Source organism: Maylandia zebra, linkage group LG7 (assembly GCF_041146795.1).
Source record: "Maylandia zebra isolate NMK-2024a linkage group LG7, Mzebra_GT3a, whole genome shotgun sequence".
NCBI lineage: Eukaryota > Metazoa > Chordata > Actinopteri > Cichliformes > Cichlidae > Maylandia > Maylandia zebra.
The window spans coordinates 43,733,653-43,756,793 of record NC_135173.1 but is presented as its reverse complement, the minus strand read 5'-3'; the positions used below and the strand labels follow the sequence as shown (position 1 = coordinate 43,756,793).

The 23,141-nt window shown below is 41.1% G+C and overlaps 1 protein-coding gene across 3 annotated transcripts in view; it reads right to left on the bottom strand.

Annotated features, from left to right (window-relative positions):
• Positions 1-4,775: 4,775 nt before the first annotated feature.
• The window catches only part of sfswap (splicing factor SWAP), a 54,495-nt gene continuing 36,129 nt past the window's right edge, over positions 4,776-23,141 (bottom strand). For all 3 annotated transcript variants that reach the window (XM_076886421.1, XM_004538236.4, XM_076886422.1), the window contains exons 15-19: positions 19,137-19,552; positions 18,131-18,262; positions 16,997-17,137; positions 15,234-15,306; positions 4,776-5,461 (exon numbers count right to left, since the gene is read on the bottom strand). In XM_076886421.1, the coding sequence (XP_076742536.1) occupies positions 5,396-5,461; positions 15,234-15,306; positions 16,997-17,137; positions 18,131-18,262; positions 19,137-19,552 (828 nt within the window). In that variant the 3' untranslated portion in view covers positions 4,776-5,395. The remainder of the gene's footprint in view (positions 5,462-15,233; positions 15,307-16,996; positions 17,138-18,130; positions 18,263-19,136; positions 19,553-23,141) is intronic.

Sequence of the window (23,141 nt, the reverse complement as noted above, 5' to 3'; positions counted from 1 at the left end):
CTTCCTTTCGTTCTGTTCTCTGTCAAGATGATCCTACACTGCTTCAGTAATGTTGAAGTCCAATCCATGACTGGTACTGTTCCAGTGTTTGTGCTTTTTTCTTTGCAGCTGGTTTTGCAACTTCAAATCTGATGATACTTTTCGACCTTCGTTTAATTCAATTTTGACAAGATCTCCAACACCACTGGCTGCGGCCCCAATGACCATTTTAAATGAAACTCAGATACAGCTGAACTCCCGACTGTCAGTTTTAATTCAGGGGGCTGAACAAAAAGATTACATAAAAATGTGAGGAACTAAAGTATTTTTGAATACACTCCCTTCATTTCAGGGGCTCTTAAGTAATTGGACAAATTAAATAACTGAAAATAAAAATGACAATTTCTAATACTTGGCTGAAAACCCTTTGCTTACAATGAGACCGAAGTCTTAAACTCTGTCCATCTGTATTATGGAACGCTGCTCAATCAATTTGACTGCATTTAGCTGGATTTGAGCAGACAGTATGTCTCTGAACACCTCAGAATTCATTCGGCTGCTTCTGTCCTGTGAGACGTCATCACTAAACACTCTAAACACTAATGTCCCAGTGCCACTGGCAGCCATGCATGCCATCACACTGCCTCCGCCGTGTTTTACAGATGATGTGATGTGCTTTGGATCATGAGCTGTTCCAAATCCAATTTTCCTTTCTATTCCTGAGACTTATGAGTGGCTTGCACCTTGCAGTGAATCCTCTGTATTTACTTTCATGCAGTAATCTCTTTATGATTGGATATCGATACGCCTACCACCAAGAGAGTGTTGTTCACTTGGTTTGCTGTTGTGAAAGCATTCCTCTTCACCATAGAAATGATTCTGAGATCATCCGCCACTGTTGTCTTCCATGGACATCCAGGTCTTTTTGTGTTATTGAGTTCACCAGTGCTTCCTGTCTTTCTTGTTTTCTCAAGCTGTACCAAACTGCAGTTTTTGCCACTTTGACATGTTGTCTGTTCACAGTAAAATCTTTCTGCTCAATTGATAATGACATAATGAAGGAACTGCCCCATGAAATATCCTTTGAGTCAATTGTCCAATTACTTATGGTCCCTTTAAAAAGAGGGTGGCACATGTTAAGGGGCCGAAACGCCTAAACCCTTCATCCAATTTGAATGTGGATATTCTCATATGAAAGCCGAGAGTCTACACATTATAACCATGTCCATTATATGACTATAACTGAAATATGTTTCAGTGAACAGGTAAAAAACAAAAAACAAAAAGAACTTGGGTTCACATATATTTGGACAATGACAACTTTTTTCAGGCCTGACACTTCTGTCCTCCACTTTTCCAGGCGGACAAGTGGAGGACAAGTATCTTAAGTACACAATACACAGCAAGCTAAAATATGCTGAGTTTTTGGGTAATGGCTCTGTGTAATCACCTTATTGTTGCAAAACCACTATTTTATCCCTGTCGAACTGTGTTAGCTTTGACATTTTTCAAAGATTTTACTAAAGAAATGGTGGCAGATTATGTGTTTTTGTGACAGGCTGCTGTAACAAAAGATATTGGTTTGTAAAAATACAATTTAAAATTGGTTCTTTGTTGCCTGTTATATGTAGACAGAGCACTCATTCGTCCCTTGAGGTTACATTTGACTCGTGGGGAAATTATTACATTGCTACATATACACTGAACAAAAATATAAACGCAACACTTTTGTTTTTGCTCCCATTCCCCATGGGATGGACGTAGAGACCTAAAATTCATTCCAGATACACAATATAACCATCCCTCCCAAACAGTGGTCACAAATCAGTCCAAATGTGTGGTAGTGGGCACATCTGCTATATTGAGATAATCCATCCCACCTCACAGGTGTGCCACATCAGGATGCTGATCTGACATCATGAGTAGTGCACAGGTGTACCTCAGACTGCCCACAACAAAAGGCCACCCTGGAATGTGCAGTTTTGTCTCACAGCAAAATGCCACAGATGCCACAAGCAATGAGGGAGCGTGCAATTGGCATGCTGACAGCAGGAATGTCAACCAGATCTGTCGCCCGTGCATTGAATGTTCATTTCTCAACCATAAGCCGTCTCCACAGGCGTTTCAGAGAATATGGCAGCACATCCAACCGGCCTCACAACCGCAGACCTCGTGTAACCACACCAGCCCAGGACCTCCACATCCAGCAGGTTCACCTCCAAGATCGTCTGAGACCAGCCACCCAGACAGCTGCTGGAACAATTGGTTTGCACAACCAAACAATTTCTGCACAAACTGTCAGAAACCGTCTCAGGGACGCTCAACTGCATGCCCGTCGTCCTCATCGGGGTCTTAACCTGACTCCAGCTCGTCGCCGTAACAGACTTGTGTGGGCAAATGCTCACATTCGATGGCGTCTGGCACGTTGGAGAGGTGTGCGCTTCACGGATGAATCATGGTTCACATTGTTCAGGGCAGATGGCAGCTGAGAATGTCCCAGTTCTTGCATGGCCAGCATACTCACCGGACATGTCACCCATTGAGCATGTTCGGGATGTGCTTGACCGGCGTATACGACAGCGTGTACCAGTTCCCACGAATATCCAACAACCTCGCACAGCCATTGAAGTGGAGTGGACCAACATTCCACAGGCCACAATTGACAATCTGATAGACTCCATGCGACGATGTGTTGCACTGCATGAGGCAAATGGTGGTCACACCAGATACTGACCGGTTCTGGGTCCCCAGACCCCCAATAGTGCAAAAAACTGCACATTCCAGGGTGGCCTTTTGTTGTGGGCAGTCTGAGGTACACCTGTGCACTACTCATGATGTCAGATCAGCATCCTGATGTGGCACACCTGTGAGGTGGGATGGATTATCTCAATATAGCAGATGTGCCCACTACCACACATTTGGACTGATTTGTGACCACTGTTTGGGAGGGATGGTTATATCGTGTATCTGGAATGAATTTTAGGTCTCTACGTCCATCCCATGGGGAATGGGAGCAAAAACAAAAGTGTTGCGTTTATATTTTTGTTCAGTGTATGATACACGTGCACAGGAGGTTGTGTTGCTCCAACATACAGACAGAATCTATTCACAGACACACACAAATACCACGTCTAATCCACGTTTGTGGCGATTAGAAGTGTCTTCCCATTCACAGAGAATCCAGTTTCAAATTTTATTGATCACTTTTGATCACTACATAGTACGACTCCATTTTATATCTCGACACTCAGACTTTGATCAACCACCTTATTTTGAACTCAGACCCCTCAGATCAGAGAATCAGTTACCATCAGAGGTTCCAGAGTGCAGAGTGCTTAAATCAAAGGGGGAGTTATACTTGTGCTGAGGGTTTGCTGTGGGATAAGCTCCAGTTTGATTTTTTCCCCTCCCTCTATATATATTAATTTACTTCTATAGAAATAGACTGGCTTTGTTTTTTAATAATACATGTCATGTCACTATGGATCTTTTGTCTTTTTTCCCTTCGTTAATTCTGTGAAACACATTTTAAGTGTTTTTGAAACAAATACCAAGGGCATTATCCCAGCTGGTGAAGAGGGAAAGCATCCTAAGAATAAATTATGACACTTCTACTTAGTTTGCAATCTGCAAAAGTTGATTCTGTTCATCTGGACGTAGCGTTTTGTGGGAGGAACGTTTCGTCACTCATCCAAGTGACTTCTTCAGTCTCAGCTGACTGTTTCTCCAATCTTATAAACAGTACATTTGCATAATGACTGAAACCAGCCCACTGAAGGAACAATGGGCTGGGAGGTCAGTTCCTTAATCTTAATTATGCAAATTGTCATGACCATTGATCAACAACCACTGATCAAAGACCACTGATCAATGGCCATGAGTACCATTCAGAGAGAGTTGGGGAACGGCTGCAATCACAGCATTGTAAGATGGTGATGTACCCTTAGGCCCCCTCCTCGATTCAGAGATGGTTTTTCCCTTTTCACGTAAATGGCTTCCTTGACTTCCCGCTCAAACCAGCGTTCCTCCCTGTCCAGGATGTGTTCAGGATCCTCATCCTTGAAAGAGTGTCCACTGGCCTGTAGGTGTAAATAGACTGCAGAGTCCTGGCCTGACGAGGTAGCCCTTCTGTGTTGTGCCATCCGCTTAGCCAGAGGTTGTTTGATTTCCCCGATGTATAAATCCTGGCAACCCTCCTGGCACTTAACAGCGTACACTATATTACTCTGTTTGTGTCGGGGGACCCGATTCTTGGGGTGGACCAATTTTTGGCACAGTGTGTTTTGGGGTTTAAAAGCCACAGAGACACGGTGTTTAGAAAAAATGCGTCTCAACTGCTCGGATACTCCGGACACATACAGGATCACTACAGGTTTTTGCTGGGGCAGCGGTTGTCCTTCTCTCTTGGATTGGCTGGAGCTTCCTTTAGATGCTGGGATAACCACATTTACTCAGGGCCTTCTTGATGTGCTGTTCTTCTGCCTCCCTGGCTGCTGTGTCAGTGGGGATGGTATTCGCTCTGTGTTGAGTGACGAAACGTTTCTCCCACAAAACGCTACGTCCAGATGAACAGAATCAACTTTTGGAGATTTACTTTCCTGGATGATTGAGAATGCATCATTAGTTTCTAATCATTTTATATTTGAATATTCATGTTCCAATTATGTAATCTTTTTTTTTTTAGCCACAAGTACAATTTTTCCAATATCTAATGCACTATAACAACCTGCATTGTATCCATTTTCTTCTCCTGACGGTTTATTTTTTGTTAAAATAAAACAACTGAAGGCCACACGTAAATCATAAAAGAACTTTTATTTCATTTTGGATTAGAAAGTTGTTCTGCATTACTCATTACAGTACAAACCAGGAACCAAAATTCAAAGGCTGCACATTGCAGCTGATGGACAGAGTAAAAACAAATTACTTCTCAGGTAGTAGAGTAGGCGCTGAAGAGAAAAAGGAAATGAGGAAAAATGATGGGAAAATTAAATTATCAAAACATAAGCCTTCATAGAAGGAGAGCTTCCAGATTTCCTGCAGCTGATGCTGCAAAGAGTGACTCGTAGGAGAAAAGCATCTCAAAACAGGAGGCAAACATTATTTCACATTTGATTCTCCGTGCACCAAAAACATAGCTGTGACTTAATCTCCTGTGTTATGAGCGGTTTTCTCACACCGGCCGTGAAACCAGGTGCTCAGGTTTCACTTCAGCGTACTTCACACTTACGACTTGGCACAAGACGTAACACAATCAAACTGAAACTGTCGATGCTCAATTCTTGATGAACTGATAAATCATGGATAAACAGAGGGCTCTGAAACCGCTGCGGGCCAGATAAATCTCCGGGAAATCGGAGAATACCACGCGCCTGCAGGCAAAAGTTGTCACATCCAGAAGAAAGCAACGTCCTTTTTAAGAATTGGGAGGCTGGAAGGTCTTGGAGGTGGCAAGCATGGCTCGCACTTTGGCCATCAGATCCTGCACAAAGAAGAAGAGAGAGAAAAACAAAACATGAGATGAGTTTTAATGTACAGCTTTCCCACTAAGACCCCCAGTACAATGTTGCAACTGGCATGGCAAGAGATATGCCATGCCTCGGTGGGTATAATAACAATACAACTAGTAGTCAGTTAGAACCGATCAAAATTTAGGAGCGGAGCAAACACACTGCACTGGAAGGGGACAAAACAAAGCACTTTATTTTGAAAGAACTACAAAATGGAAAAAGTAGATCTGCCAACGCTTTTCTTTTCTTGTCACAGTGTTTTACTTCTCCTTAAAGAGGAATAGTTTCTCCTGTAATTCTTCAGCAAACTATTCCCTGCAGTACGAAAGAGCTGCTAGTAATGGTGTTCCCACTGAGAATCAACCATGCGGCTGACAGACACACAAGTTCATCCATTTGTTTTTTTGTTGTTGCTTGTGGGATGAATGAAGGCAACACTTTCATTCATTTCATAGAAGAAATAAAAAGCGAAGGAAGGAAGAAAACGAGTATGCAGGAATGTATAAATAGTCACTGAAATGTTACACCAGCCTCAAAGTTTTGTTGCACTGCTGTACATTTTAAAAGATTAACAACAGAATCCCCTTAAAGGCAATTAGAAAACACATATATGAACTCCCCGGCCAACCCACACATATCCCTGACAACTGTAAACAGGTTATTTACTTAAAACAATATAATTAATAGGAAGTTGCAACGAGAGTGCACAGCAGGGAAACAGAAACAAAGTGGAAGAAACTGCCAAACAGCAGTTTTTCATTTCCACTTTCTCCTCCTTCACTCTTCAGGTAGAAATGTAAACTTTGCACACCACGGGGGCAAGTGCTTACGCTGCAGAATAGGAAGTGTTAATTTGCATCGCGGTGCACGAGCGATTCATGCACGCATGGACAAATATCCACCCTCGAGCTCTCCTGACAGATGAGACGAATTAACAGCTGTAATCACAAGAGGGGGGAAAGCTGTCATATCAAATCGCTCTAAAGGCCGTTTCTCTCAAAACCCTGATGTTCTCGGATATACACAGATAACGGACACGCACAACGACAACGCTCAGAATTATCATCAAGTGGCTGGACGTGTGCTCTAAATACAGCCACAAGTGTCCCGTCTAACTAATGTGCAGCTAAATTCTGGAGGTCTTTGCGTGCTGCACTTCAGTCGTCATGTATGAGACCATGTTGCATGACTTCTGGGACCAAAAAAAAAAAAGTTTGCTCATGAGTAAACAATCAATACATTCATCCATTTTCTTAACCACTTATCCAGTTCAGGGTCGCAGAGGGGCTGGAGCCTATCCCAGACACAGTCGATACAGTATTAACCTAAACAGTCCCTGCACTGCCCCACGTTCTGTAAAGAGAAAAAAAATTACAAAGATAAAATCTGAGAACATCCAAAAACCAGCAGGCTGCTCAGCATCAGTGAGACACAGCACTCTGCTCGCGTCACTGTAAGTCAGCAGTGGCATGTTTAAATCTGGAATCTAAATCTAAAGCTAAATTTAACCAGCAGGAGTCGTCTAATTGGAACGCTTTCCTATTACTAAATTAATTAAAGACAGACACCTGAGTTTGATGTTGAAACTTTTCATAAAGTTCACATTCGACTTTTTGTTTGATGCTGGAGTTTTAGTTGAGTGTGACAGTTAAATTGCCAGCTGTACTTATACCTCTGTAATAATGAACAGGGATACCTGTAAGAAAAGCATGTTTTTTTTCTCCACACTTGTGCATAATTTAAGTCCTTATCATTTTATTATATTTCTCTCATCTACACTGGAGTAAAGACCAATGGGCAGCTGCTACTCCACAACCCCACCACATATACACTTTACACCAACATAGACGACATTTAACGACCTCCCCGCACCCATAATGACGGTTTTGACACCTCAGTATACATCAATAAAGATACAGTTTGATAACCACTAGAACAGTTTTGGGTTTTTACACGGGTACCAGCAGAGGAAGAGACCACCCTGACTAACTTCTGACGCACACCCACTCATTTTGTTCTATAAGAAGGCCTGAAGACACACACTGGTCGCTTTACACAACGCAACTACAAAGCTACTTTCTAATTGTGTGTCTGTGCTTTTAAATGCCGTCTGGCTTTAAGCTGAGAAGTACAGCACAGTATTTCCTTATTTGACTGCAAAATTACACCAAAAATGTAAAAAACTTTTCCACAGGAAGCTTTAGTATTAAATGTGAACATTTGTGATATCGTAACATTTGTATGTTGGTAATAGTGGGGAAATTGAAGGAATAGATCGTGCGAGGTGCACACCTTCATCTGCTAAAGAACACGGCCTCTATTTAGACGGTTTTGCTGTTGTGTGTGGGGTGGAAATCAGATTGTGGCTGCGATTATTATTGACCGGCTTCTTTAGAAAACAATGTGAGACTGTTTGGAAGCAAACAGATATCACGCCTGCCTTTCTGTTGTATGTCTGATAAAGCTGTGCCAGAATCCTGTCATGAACATTACAAGGACAGCTTTATTTTTTCACTGAATTGGGATGTTGGGTTTTTTTCCTCATTAGGACAAACTATTTTCCTTGTATGCTGTCAGTTAACCACATTTACCTGTTTAGGATTGAAACCTAATTTTACAAACACTAGGCCTGAAAAAACTAACATGGAAGCACTATTTATAACTCTCACTGGGCCCTTAAGACAGTTTTAAAACTATAACCAGTGGGTCAAGTTAGGAAGTGAGATTACAGAAATAAGGGTGTCACATGTTTGCTTTTAACGGCAACAACCGTTAAACAAACAAAAAAAACTGTTAGGAAAATCTTGAGGGAGCAATGTAGCAGCCACATGTATTGATATCTAGCCTTTCTGTCATTAGATCCCCCCCCCCCCAAGAAACTATGCAGTGTTTGAGATACCCACACTCCTAATTTAAAACACTCCCGGTCCCAGTGCAGTTCACTGTAAAGGTGAACAAAGTATCTTTCAAATGTACAGCAACAGGGAAGACGGGAAAGAAGAAAGAGGAATACAGACAAACACGAGAGAAATAAGAGCTGGAATGAAGCAAATAGCAACTAGGCACCCGGAGGGAAGCAGAGCCCATTAGGCAGATGAGGATGTGCTGAATTATTCAAGATGTGTTTGTAAAACATCACAGATGGGGTATAAGTAGTTAGCAGTTTTGAATCAGAGCATGTTGCAGCAGCATGTTTCCACCAGCTAGCTTGTGTTGCTATGTTGAGATGAAGGTGGGAGAAGCGACTACGAGATAATGAAAAAGAAACTGAAATAGGACTTTTTTTTTTTTGTTGTTGCTGATGACAGAAGAATCAAGAGATGTTCATTGTGGAACACACACACACGGCCAGGTGAGCGAGTTAGTTTCACTTCAGTTGAAGTTATTCCAGTGTTCATAGAAGAGTTAGTGTGAACGCAGAGGCAACAGTATCGACCTGCATTACATCAACTCCCAGAAGCTCTAGAAATCCAGCACACTGCAGCCTCACTGTAAGATGCTGTCTAGTATGTACAGTATTCAATACATGTGAGAGCACCGCTGTGTTTATTAAATGACTTAAAACTGTATCGCCGCTTAATTAATGCATTAGTCACAACCGGAAAAAGAGTATCTCGCCTTTTAAATGGCGTGGATATCGTGATGTGAACCGCTGACTTGTGAAGACCGCCTTGAATCCTTAAGATAAACATTTTCACCATCGCTGTCTTAGTATTTTAAAATTGGATGTGAAACTGCATGCCCATTCACTCCTGACTCTGCTCTAGGCTCATCTTTTTATATCGTGTCCAGTTTTACACCTACAGTGAGGTGAAAAAAAGCTTTTAGTCACGCTAAAAATGTTTCAGATCCTCAAACAAATTATAATATTTGGCAAAGATAATCTGAGTAAATACAAAATGTAGCTTTAAATGAGGACTTTATTTATTAAAGGGAAAAAAGTAATCCGAACCTACCTGGCCATGTGTAAAAAAGTAATTATCCTCTTGTGAAAGTATGAATTAAATGATTACTCACATTTATGCAAAGTTGAGTTCAATTTCCCTCACCACACCCAGGACTGATTAATGTCAGACTTACTGAATAATGAAATCACTTAAACAGCACCTTTCTGACAAAGTAAAGCCTAAAAGATCCTAAAAGCAACTCATCATGCCATGATCTAAAGGAGCAGCTGGAACTGACATCTATCAGTCTGGAAAAGGTTACAAAGACATTTCTAAGGCTTTAGGACTCCAGCGAACCACAGAGAGAGCCATTATCAACAAATGGAGAAAACCTGGAACAGTGGTGAACCTTCCCAGGAGTGGCCGGCCTACTAAAATTCATTTCCCATCGAGGACTCATCCAGGAGGTCACAAAAGAGCCCAGAACAAAATCTAAAGAGTCACAGGCCTCGCTTGTCTCAGTTAAGGTCAGAGTTCACGATTCATAACAAGAAAGAGCCTGGGTAAAAATGGCATCCATGGGAGAGTTTCACAGCGAAAAACACTCTGCTGACCAAAACATACAGAAAGGACACAACACGCACGCACGCACACGCACACACACACACACACACACACACACACAGAGGGGCTTTGGAGAGTCTGGACCAACTGACATGCTTGGCATGACCTTAACAAGAGGAGCTATTAAAGTGTGACTTATATGCAAAAGAGAAAAAGCACTGAATGGGCTGCATCTGTCTAAAATCATCACTGATCTAACAGTTCTTCAGGGAGACTAATGATACATTAGAAAAACAAATATTAAATACAGTTGAAGCAATAATCAGGAGGTAGAGAACAAGCCATGGTCCCACTCAGAATCAGAGTGGCTGTTCGCTGCCAAACACACTGAACTACTTGCACATCTTTGAAAACAGACGGACAAGTGCTTTACCCTGGGCACAGGGGTTATCGCTGGAAATTACAGCTTCTGTGTTGGCTCAGGCAGTGTGAAGAAAATAGCATAACATCAGCTTCTATGGACAGTGCCCCCCCCCCTAAATACCATTTGCTCTTCAACATAAAGGTGCAAGATTACACTTTGCTAAAGTACCAGAAAAGAAGCCTGACTGACACTGGGAGCACCCCCTTCAGTCAAATGGGAATATTTTTGATATTTTCCTCTGATGAAATTAGGGCTGCCACAAACGATTATTTTGATAGTCGACTAGTCACCGATTAGTCAACTAATCAGATCATGCATCCATTGGACGTACAGCGTTCAGCTTATTGCACCAGCATGAATCTGCTCTTATATAACTATCATTAGCTTACAGCTTTAAGCTTTTAAGGTGCTAACTAAAAATAAAGACAAGATGGTAGTTTATTAAATTTTAATGAAATTTGCAGATTGTTTCGGTGAAGTTTAATAAACTCCTTGCTATCTAAAATATATCAGGACACCGGAGTAAACTCTCTACCATCTCACACTTCTGATAATCAGCTGTCTGCTTGACGTTTATTCAGCTGTGTAAAAACTATAACTTTAATCTCAGCCAAACCGATTTACTCAGGAACAAATAAAACACTAAAAAAAGCCAAACAATAACATTTTTAATTTATCTAAGTGACTCATATATATTTAACCTGAGTAGCGAAAGACGGCGGTGGGTTTGAAAACAATCTGTCGGGAGTCCGGTGTTCTCACCGGCTCTAGTGAGCCTTGCCCCCGGCTAACACTCGAGCTAGTGGGTAACAGATGCCTCCGAAAACGTCGGCGCGCTTTTGAAAATATGTGGTGTCTTGATAAACTGAGCAGATATTTGAGGTTTACACAGCTACATTCTCGCCTGAAAATATGTTAAACATTTATTTTGTGGCCCAAAAAGAATAATAAGAGTAATATTAAAACTAACTAGCTGTCGCCATTGTTGGAAACTGAGCTGGGCTGCGCTATGAATTCTGGGACAGAGCTACTTCTTCTTCTTCGGGGTTTAACGGCAGCTGGCATCCTTGTACATGCAGTGCTGCCATCTTCTGTTTCAGTCCGTTATTGCACTCTTAAATCCTGCTACTTATTCCTGCGTCTTTTGTGATCTTACAAAGCTTCAAACGACACGTCGACTATTAAATCAGTCGTCGACGATTTTGATAGTCGACGTAATCGTGACTAGTCGACTAATCGTGGCAGCCCTAGATGAAATCCAGCAGGCTACACATGAACCTGCCCAAGACTGCCACAGTGAATGCATAGTCATAAGAGTAAAGAATGGAGGTGGAAATAAAGATGAGATGGGCTGCACGGACACAAAAAGTGTTGGAAGAGGACACAGATGTCACCGTGAATGCCTGAGGATATGACAAACTCCCGTCAGACGAGATGACCTCCAGCCTCCAGAAGCGCGGCAACAGAGGAATATTCCTGCATGATAACAATCTAAAGCACACAGCAGACACACTGTGATGTGGTTAAGTACGTCACCTAATGTCAATCCAATATACCTTTGGAAGATTTTAAAGAAAGGCAGAGCAACATAAACCCTCCAGACTGTTTATGAATAATGGCAGAACACTTCTCCAGATTTGGCGCCACATAAAAATCGATGCGAAAGACGATTAAAAAAAGAAAAAGAAAAGTCAGTGGACAAACAAAGTACGGAAGAAATAAAAGATCCAAGTTTACATGCGAGTAAACGCTCTGCTCAGCTTAGAGAAACACATTCCCAGTAAGGTGACACAGTTCTGAATAATCAGTCTTTTAGGTGATATTGCACAGGGCTGTACTCCCACGTTTGACACTTTATGTTTACCTGCATGCTAGGTTTATTTCGCTCAGTTGGAGGAGAATCCGTGTATCAAAATAATGCATTGCAGAGGCAAGTATAAATTAAATTACTGACATTTAATCAGAGAGGTTTATGGTGATGTAGACTTAAAAATCAAAGTACGTACAGACATTTTTAGGCTTCTCAAAGTTCTCCTAAGGTTTTCAACAGCAGTCAAATACAAGTAGATTAGGAGCAAAACAAAGAAGCTTCAGGAAAGAGATAAAAGCTACATAATAAATATGAATCTAAATGAGCACAATGTCCAAATGAGGACTGACAGGACTCAACAGTAACTGCTCGTGTTTTTGCACTTTTGTTTTGTGGATTTTACAACAATTTTAAGGAGAATCATTAAACAGACATTAATAAAGACAGTGTTTAAGAATATCAATGATCTCTGTGGATTATATAATGCTTCGTCTGTAGAAGTGATACGCGTGAATGCACTTAATCTGAGGTGCACTTCTGAAAGCAACAAAATAGTGGCTATAAATTGTCTATAGCAATTTAAAAACATGCAGGCAAGGACAGTGCCTGCCGGGGTCAGAATTTATTGGCGAGCCGTGTGTGAGGTTACACTGTGAGTTACGGGTGTGTAGCACTTACTCAGATGCAACTGTTTTTCATTTTTCGCACCCAAATGAGACAAAACACCAACACAGCCTGCCACTTATCTACATTAAACAGGCCCAATATGACCCAGACGCACTATAACAATACAGCAATAATTATGTGACACCAATAAACACGTTGGTTCTCCTTTGGTCTGGAGGTGCCTCTCACTGTCAAAATCAAAGGAGAACCTGATGCTACGATGTGCTTTTATATTTTGAGGCATTCTGTGCTTCAGCAGCTTGAGGAACAAATACCCCGTTGCATAAAACAAGACTGAGATGCTGCACAAGCGCTAATTTTACTGTTGTGTTGTTTTGTGTGTGTTCGCAGAGTTTTCAGCCATGCAGCCTATTTGTCAGCCACAAAATGAAAGGGTGGACTAACTGGCATTGTCCCGTCTAGACAACTACAGGATAGCTGCTGTAATCCATGTCAGTGCCACCTTATCAGGCTGCATCAGAAACAATTGTATGCAAATGTTGGATTACTGTTAAATGCATGGCACTGATGTAAGCAGCACACACACACACACACACACACACACACACACACACACACACACACACACACACAGTATTTTAACATTTGGTTTAGTCAACTGTCAGAAAGCGGCTACACGCAGAGCTCTATGTGCAGTTACTGTAATTTTACAGCTGGAAGTGTCTATGCTGTGCTCATCACTCAACAGGAGACTATGGGTTGCATTAGGGCATGACGACAGTGGCAACTATCCAATCAAACCTTTTCAGTAAGTTTTCTTTGGGTGTTTTTTATTAAAACAGAAAAGAAAAGCCTGACAATTAATTTTTTTAAGCAATTTGGGGAATGTGACTTCTCATCCTGCGCTCCCAGGATGAGATGCGCTGGGCCGAAGAGCAATCTGGAGCCAAGATGCACTGCCACGACGAGAAGTGATGAGAAGCAAAACTGACACAAGGTTCAGGTTTTAAGTTGAAGCGGCAACTTCTTAGCAAACACTCGCTTATTTACACATCACGTGTGTCGTTTAGTGCCAAGCAGGTAGTGTATGGCGAGCTTTTACAGCTTTAGGCTTAAACCCAAGCTTCCAAAACTGTGGGCTTAGTTTTTACACAGCTAAGTAATAAACTAAAACAAGTTATAAAGTTATGTGAAGCCAACCTCTGCTTCTCTGTTGCGTTATAAAATGTAAAAGAAAAAAAAACACATGGGGTATAAAACCATACTGAATGTTGAAACCTGCCATTTTCTTAACTTGAACTGACAACTTGCTGAACTTGACCTTGTGTTTCTCAGCAGTAATGGTAATGGTCCTTCTTGTCTGAATTTACAAGTACCACTGGAGAAAACATTTTCAAGACCATGTGCTGCTTCTGCCTCCTTCCTTTGCAGTGAAGTGAAATCCATCTCCCAAAAGACTTCGGCAAGTTTGCAGAGGTTTCTGTTTTTGCCTCTCGCTTGATCGGCGCCAACTAATATTCAGTCTCTCTTATCCTAAATTCTTGGCGAAGCTCCCAGGATGAGATGCGCAGGGCCGAAGAGCAATCTGGAGCCAAGATCCACTGCCACGATGAGAAGTGCTGTTTGTTTATTAAAATAAGAGCACATGTACCCCAAACAGTGGTAAACAAGACCTCAGCAACACGGTTCAACAATGTTATCCAACAAAACACTATTAGAAACCTGCGCCATCAACCGGTCAACCATCAGTCGACTATAAACTTAGCAGACACTTTTAACAAATCGAGGCCATCTACAAATCCGTTCTCACCGCTTTGTTTTGACAAGTGTTACTTCCAAGGTTATGAGAGAAATGTTAAGTTACATTTTTATCCAAATCAAAATTGATGACAAGTCCCAGAGGCAAGCAAAATCATGACGGTTTAATATCGGTCGTTCGGTGGCAACGAACCAAATTCAATTTGCTGCGGATGATCATTCAATATGGCTGAAACCGAGTGAACCTGGAGTCCGCACAGTTTTCTTAACAACAGTTTCAAACTGTCAAGAAACAAAATCAGACCGGCAGTTTTTCTCCAGGTATGATGCATGAGATTGGATTACACTGCCACTGAATACAGAGTGCAGCTTTATCACATTTGCACCACATATAAATGTAAGACATCGGCCTCCCCATGGTTCAAACAAACAAATATAGCACACCGACATGCTGTAAAAACACACAGAAGGTACCGGGAGAAGTGGATAAATATAAAATGAGTTCAAGTCAAAAGCTCTAAAAACTAGCTATATTTTGGTGTATGAAAGAGAACAGCACTTTCCATCCTTCCTCTTTGCATGATGGAAACAAAGAACACCACTAAGTACTTTCATTGGATGGGATGGAAAAGTTCAGCAGGGGATGCATCTGGGATAAGAGCAAAGAACAATACCTGAGTTATTTTAGACTGAACAGAGGATACTATGGATGAGGACACTGCCTTGTCTTTCTCCAGAGAACCACCCCTGAAAAGAAAACAGAGGAGAAGGACACAAAAGAGTCAAAAAGCATAAAATCAATCATGTAAACAGGAGAGAATATTCAATATTTATGATGTTTCTCTGAAATGCCCAAAGTTCGACAGGCATTGAGAGCGATAGAAAGAAAAGATGGAAGGAAGGAAAGAGGTGAAAGAAGTGTCCTGTAACACTGAAATTTCCATCTAGAGTTAAAAGACCAAACACAGACAGAGTATTTAATCATGCAGACAAATTTCAGGCCTCAAGTTCAGCTTCACGGCTCCTTCCGAAGCTTAAATGTCTCTACAGTCCAGCATTTCATAATTCATCAAGAGATTAAAAAAAAGGAACAAATCATGTACAAGTTGATTGAACACAACAGGTGAACATAACTGCAGAAAAGACCGCTGCTCATGATAAAAAGTTTAGCTTTTCTTCCTCTCACGAAGATGGAAGATTTCAAACGTTTGTGTGTGTGCACGGCACTCAGTATAAAGTACTACCTGCCCCTCCCGCTGTTATTATGGCATCATGATCTAGTTTCCTTTCCCCGGAGAAAGTAAACAGCAAAACCTTTCATGCTTTCACCCACAGTTTAGGAAGAAAGGGCAACAAAAGACTGTCTTCTATTGGAATGACTCCTGCATCTGCCAGGATAATTGCGCCCCACATGAAAAGACGAGCATTTACTAAATCTATGGAAGAAAAAGCATTCTCCTTCATAACAAAGCACATGAGACGGCTGATATACTGGTTAAGCAGAGCTTTTAAAAACATTAAATTATGGTGCATGCAATACTTCAGTTTGAACATAAAAGGAACTGTTGTGTTTTTCCAATTTTGCAGAAGTCAAAAATATTTACATTGTTTCCTGTTTTCCCAGAAGCCTGTTTTTTAATGACGGCAGATTTTAAAAGTTATGCTGGGTTACACAAACTAAAGACTGAAAAATTAAACTTTTAAACTACAAAACAAGTGAACATCCACAAACGCACTGGTTGGTATCAGCTAGAAGGCATGACGCTTAAAATCTGGAAACTTTGCAATAAAACTTTGGAAATAAAAGAGGTGGAATTTAAAATATTGTTATTTTGTAATTAACAGGCTCTATTTACCAACAAGCCACAAGTTCATAATGAGTCCTTCTCTTTTAGTAAGATATTGAAGTGAACAGAGTGCGCCTGGCCAACATTTAGTCTTCTTGCATTGAAAAGTCAACACGCTGCTAAAGTGGCAGACTACCAACTGCAAGTCTTATCAAGTCTGTGGCCAAGATCATTAATGCGCTTTTGCCCTTGTGACCTTTAAGCTGAAAGACCCAAGCTGTGCGCTGTGATATCAGGAGAGCAAACACTGTTCAGTAGAAGGAGTTTAGAAACAGAAAAAAACAACAACAACAACATAAAAATAAACATTTCTAAACATTAGTCAGTGAAAAAGAGTGCATCAGCATAACCTCTGTTAGGTTCTTAAATCGGCAGCAGCTGGAGTGTTCGATTATCAGACCTAAAGGAACAATCTATTGTTGCAAATAAGAGAGATTTAAATGCAAGAATACATCTTCTCATTTACTTGAAGCTAAAACAAAAACAAAAAAACCCAAAACAAAACATTTAAGCCTTCAGTAAAGAGACTTTCATTTACATCTACATGCTGGATGCAAGCTGGATTATTGACAAGCGTCTGGAGGGGTTACCTTGAGTGAGCCAGGCTGGAGGCGGGGCTCGCTGATGGAGACAAAACTCTGCCGGGTGAAGAGTATGGTGAGAACGAGGAGGCCGCAATTTGCATCTGTCCTGAGGATGCCAAGGAGCTCCTCTGCTGTTCAGGAGGAGACCTGACAAACGCAAGAAGAGCACAGCAGGAGCTAAAAACTAAAACGTCTCAATCAGATATTAACACTGCACAATAAACAGTGGTGGTTTGTATCTGCCAAGCCTTGCATGAAATATTGGTGTACTCAAAACAAAATGTACAAAATAAACGTCTTTAATTATAATTTAACTGAGCATATGAACTGCTGTAATATACACCCTTAACTTCACAGGCCAATTAAACTCTATTTAAGAGGCATTTTGCATAGTTATTCCCAGTCTCTTACTCTGGTTTGAACAATTCCCTGCAAATTTCATTCAGTTACAAGATTTTTGAGGATTTTCTTGCTTGTGCTGTTGTTTGTTTATAATATTGTAATATTAGTATTGCCTTGTGGTAACAACTAGTCCATTTCATAAGGCTTCATTCTTTCATCATTATCGTGATGAGAGGTCTGTTTCTGGTTCAGCTCTTTCTTTTGGACGGATGCCTTAAAAATCTTTAGAGACTCTTTGGTATGTTGCAGATTTCCCAGGTGAATCAATGACAGGAGGCTGCCCAGTGCCTAAAGCAGTGAAACGCTAGTGAGCATATTTTTTTTTAAAAAGACTGTACTTTTATTTTTTGTAACAATGCCTATTTATCTGTCGGTATCAAGCGACTGTTGTACAATTATAAAGACAAAACTATATTTACTGGGATGAACTCTGCAATGCATTTGCCAAAACTTCCTCATGCCCTCCCCTTTTTGGGGAATCAAACTGTCTTCGAGTTACATGAAGTTGGCCTTAATGACACATGGAAAACCTTGAACACTGATAACGGTTCCCCCGCTGCTTTTGTAAAAATAAAGAAAACTGAAGAATATCAAGAAAATATGGACTAACCACCCAAGAGTCGCATCATTTGTGCCCCTTCTCAGCTTTAAAGGCAGCAAAAATCAATGTTTTTAGTGTGAAAACAAAGCTGCATGTGAGGACCTATGACTTGTGAAGACACCTGCTGTTAGATTTACCTGGATCTTGAAAGCCCCCTGGGCAAGTTGGAGCTGCTGCTGGGATGATGGTGTTCCCGCTCTTTCTCCTCGCGTCTCCTTTCTGATGAGTTGCCTCTTCTGTCTTTTCTCCCTGGGGAGTGTGAACGGGATCTGGACAGAGAGCGGAACAAAGAGAATGAAAGATGGAAGAAATCGTTAAATATCAGAAGGCAGAATATGAGAGAGAAGCAAATGAATTGGAAATAAAGAAAAAGAGGAGAAGAGTGAGGCAAAAACAAAATGATAAGCCTAATGGCGTTAAAGTGAAAAAGAAAAAAAAGGCGACATGAGGGCTTTGCACAACTGAAAATGAAGAAAAGATAGGTTTGAATAAGACTTTCAATTATTTCAGTAAACTTTTGGAAGACCTGAACGTGGTGCAATTTACAGATAAACACTGTTTAAATACTGAGGAACTGAACAGGAAAAAAAATCATTATTCAGTTCATTACTTTAATACAAGTTATATAAAAGGACTCACAAAATGGAAATACTACTTTTATTCTTAACTAGGCAGAAAAGCATTAAGTATTCATAAATATTTTAAGAAATTAATAACCTTGTCAGATTTCTTTCCATAAAGGGCAGTCAAATTTATTTTGTCCCACTGCCTAATATGCAGAACATGCATGCCATTTACAAACACAGCATAGCAAGGCTGGAAAATGAAACAACCAGGATAAGATTAAGAATACAGCCTGTGTGTGTGCGTCTCTTTCCTATCACAATGTTCTAATAGTTGAACCTCTCAGTTCAGTTACCTTGCTCAAAACAAACAAACAAAAAAAATCCCCAAACCCCACAAATCTGTAGAAAGGCAGCATAAACTCAAAGCAAAACATAATGACAAAAAAGAAATAACAGAAGCTTCTTTTCAGCCGCCTGTGGCTGGAGTGAGCAGCATCACTGTTGCATTCACTCTGACTTTTTTGTGGTGGATTAAAAGAAATAAAAAAAGGCTGACTTTTCAGTGGGAGCGTCTTACCTGGACCTGCGGGATCTCCTGTAGGCACTGGGAAGGGAGTGTTTGCTCTTTGATCTCGATGCTGACCTGGATCTTGACCTCCTCTTGTGTTTTTTCTTCTTTTTGTCTTTGTCTCTCCCTTTGTTCCTATCCTTGTCTCTGTCTCTCTGTCTGTCCCTGTCTCTGTCTCGATCTCTGTTTCGATCTCTGTTTCGATCTCGATCTCTGTCGCGATCTCTGTCGCGATCTCTGTCGCGTTCTGGACCTTTGGAGGAGGTAATATACGAGGAAGATGATGACGAGACGGATGGGGGCTCCCTGCTGTGGTGGCTTCTATGGTTCTCCACAGACAATCTTTGATCCTGAGCATAAACAGGTGGTGCAGGGGATACTTGAGGAGGTGCAGGATCCACAAAAGCAGAAAAAGCTTCTTGCAGCTAAAGAAAGACAAAATGAGGACAGAGAGCAAACAAACGTCAGTTTTATTTTGTTGTTTATTTCCCCCCACATGCACAGTACCTTCCTATATCTGATATTGTGGACAATTAACAAGCTTGTCTACTTAAAAAGATGAAGGCAATGGACAACCCTGGCTGGAATGTGTTTACCCTAGCTGGGGGAACACTGTGCAAGTAATTAGGTTAACTGGTGACAGATCAGTAACATAACCGGGTATTAAACGAGCATCTTAGAGAGCCATTGTTTCTCTAAAAGACAGGCAGAGATTCACCAATCTGCAAAACACATACGTCTACAAATTGTGGAACTATTTCAAAATCCATGTTTCTCTGTACAACTCTGAAGACTTTGAATATATAACATCAAAAGATTCCTGGAATCAGTATTGGATGCTTGTGATCTTCAGGGCCTTGAGTGGTACTACATTAAAAACAGGCATAATTCTGTTATGGAAATCACTGCATGAACACAGCTCACCGTGACATTCACAAATGCAGGTGAAAGATTTATCGTGAACAGAAGCCACAGATAAACATGAACCAAAAACGCCACTCTGGGCTAAAGCTCATGTAAAATGGACTGAGGCAAAGTGGAAAACTGTTGGTCAAATTAATTTAAATGTGAAATGTCTTTTTGGAAAACATGAATGCTCCGTCCTCCAGACTAAAGAGGAGAGGGAGGATGTGGCTTTTTCCAAAGCAAAGTTCAAAAGCCTGCATCTCTGATGGTAGCTTGCATATCTGGAAAGGTGCCATGAAAGCTCAAAGGTATATACAGGTTTTAGAGCAACATATGCTCCAATTCAGACAACAACTTTTTCAGGGAAGGTGTTGCATATTTCATATCATTCCATATTTACATCTAGATGAGGCCTTTCACAGCAAGACATTGCTCAACCGCATAGTGCATCTATTCCAACAGCATGGCTGCCTGCAGTCCACACCTTGGACCAGCTGACAGCATTCGTTGTATCACTAAATTTACAATCCCAGAAGTCCCACAATTGTTGAGCAGTTGGCTACTATCAGACAACAATGAGACAATAGGCCTCTCTCAAAGGGGGGGGGGGTTGCTACACAGTGGCCTTGTCCCACGTTTTTTGACACATGTAGCTGCCATCAATTTTAATATGCCCTTTTAAAAAACAAGAAAAAGAAAAAGGACATATACTCCTAGAAATATTTGATATATTCTCTGTTTTATATTGTAAGTAATGATTGTATTTTGTTTTTATCCACATTTACACAGTCACACAAACGTTTTGGAGGTGTGGTTGCATTACACTATATTATGCTATAGATAGCGGAGCTACCACGGGAAATATAAGGGTAAAATATGCCTAGTCTGTATTCACGTATGGTGGTTAAAAATGCTTTAGATAAATTTGATTAATTGTTTTCTTAATTTTCTAACTTGACTTATTTTCTGCTCTAAGGCCTACAGCTGCACAGTGTCTAAAATCACAAAAGGTGAAGAAGAAAAATGTACTTGAGGGTTTTTTTTTCTCTCTTTAGAGACGGTACTATAAATAGTCATATGCACACTGAAAGGGACAAGGGATTGTAACAAGGCTGGCTCAGGAAAAGTGAAAGTTTCTTACTCTCCTGGGAAATTATTGCTCATATTCTCTCCTTTAAAACAGAAGGAAAACTGTGGTTACACAACACAGTGCAGCCCTCTGGCTACACACTGAGTTACAACTGTCAGCTGCAAAGTGCCTCTAATTACCCCAGTGTGAGTCAGTCTGTTCATTTTAGATTGGTCAGCTGCTGGATTCACACTGAAAAACTGGCTTCAGTCCATCAGCGGATTAAATATAGCAATAGATTTTCCAAGGACAGACTTTATCTAACAGGGTTAGGTCTTAGATTGCTCCTGAGACGGCCAATTTTAAATTTGTGTATATTCCTGGTACTAAAGGGGCATCTGGATGAAAAAGAACATCAAACGGCATCCTTTATGTGGTGAGATAAAAAAAAGATTATGAGCTCTGCAATAAAGCAATCCAAATAAATTTTTCCAACTTCAGCTTAGTATCAACAGAGCTGTCTCATGGATCTAATTCCCCTCACCCATCTGCTAAAATTTGTAAGAAAACAGAGAGAAAGGGACAAAGAGAAATATGGGGTGAGAGATGATGATGATGAAACAACATGAGAGAAGAAGCCAAAAAAATAGAAAGAAAATGTGCTCATGACAGAAGAAAAGAAGTGTCTTAAAACAGACAGAAGCAGAGAAATGGAGGATATTTATTACACTGCAGTTTTTACACCCAATCTGGTGTCTAGCTTGAGGGAAAGATAATGAAATGATAGGAAGAAACGATGGTTTCAAATTGGGATTGGCATATGGGAGGCTTATCCCAACACCAGGCACACAAAACGTCTGCCCTCTCACACCTGTTCTAGCAAGATATAGAAGTTCAGACAGTAAGAGGCGCGGGAAAGAAAAGTACTGTCCTGGGAGCATAAAGATGGTAAATGGTAAATGGCCTGTATTTATATAGCGCTTTACTAGTCCCTAAGGACCCCAAAGCGCTTTACATATCCAGTCATCCACCCATTCACACACACATTCACACACTGGTGATGGCAAGCTACATTGTAGCCACAGCCACCCTGGGGCGCACTGACAGAGGCGAGGCTGCCGGACACTGGCGCCACCGGGCCCTCTGACCACCACCAGTAGGCAACGGGTGAAGTGTCTTGCCCAAGGACACAACGACCGAGACTGTCCAAGCCGGGGCTCGAACCAGTAACCTTCCGATTACAAGGCGACCTCCCAACTCTTGGGAGGAACAGAAGCAAAGGGAAACTACATTTTCCAAGTCTTCGAGATTTCTCGTATACTAAAAATGACCTCGTATATAATAATAAAGAAAGCATTTATCACCTAAACCATGTGACCAACAGAGAAGAGCTCTTACACAGAGAATGGTCGTATATTAAGCTGTCAGTTACTGAGCAATCATTATCTGCTACTGTTGGTAGCCAGTTAGGGGACCGAAAACAATATCACTGCTTCATTATTGCCCTCCATTTCACTCCTCTTACCAACAGAACCAAAAGGTGCCATCTTTAGCACTAACATGTTCGAATGAAGCTGTAAGAGCAGCTGAATTGAAATAAAATGGTAAATGGTCTGTATTTGTATAGCGCTTTACTTGGTCCTAAGTACTCCAAAGCGCTTTACACTATACACAATCATCCACCCATTCACACACTGGTGATAGCAAGCTACAGTGTACAGAATTAACACACCAAATCAGCTGAACAGATAAATGACACAAGCAAAGCCAGACTGAATCTGCACCAATCTCTGAGTATATCAATCTGCAGGAAACACAAAGCTACATATCCACCACCGTCACCATTTCAGCCAAAATGTAATAAGAAATGGCTAAAACGGCAGCAAATCACAACACTGAAAGTGTCACTTGGAAAAGGATAAATTGCCTGGGCCTGAAACGCTTAGCCAGCGGGATCTGTTTACTCATGTCAGTTTACACTATCCACTACACTGCTGCAGGATAATCAACATGATGGGTACTATGGGAAACATGGAGCG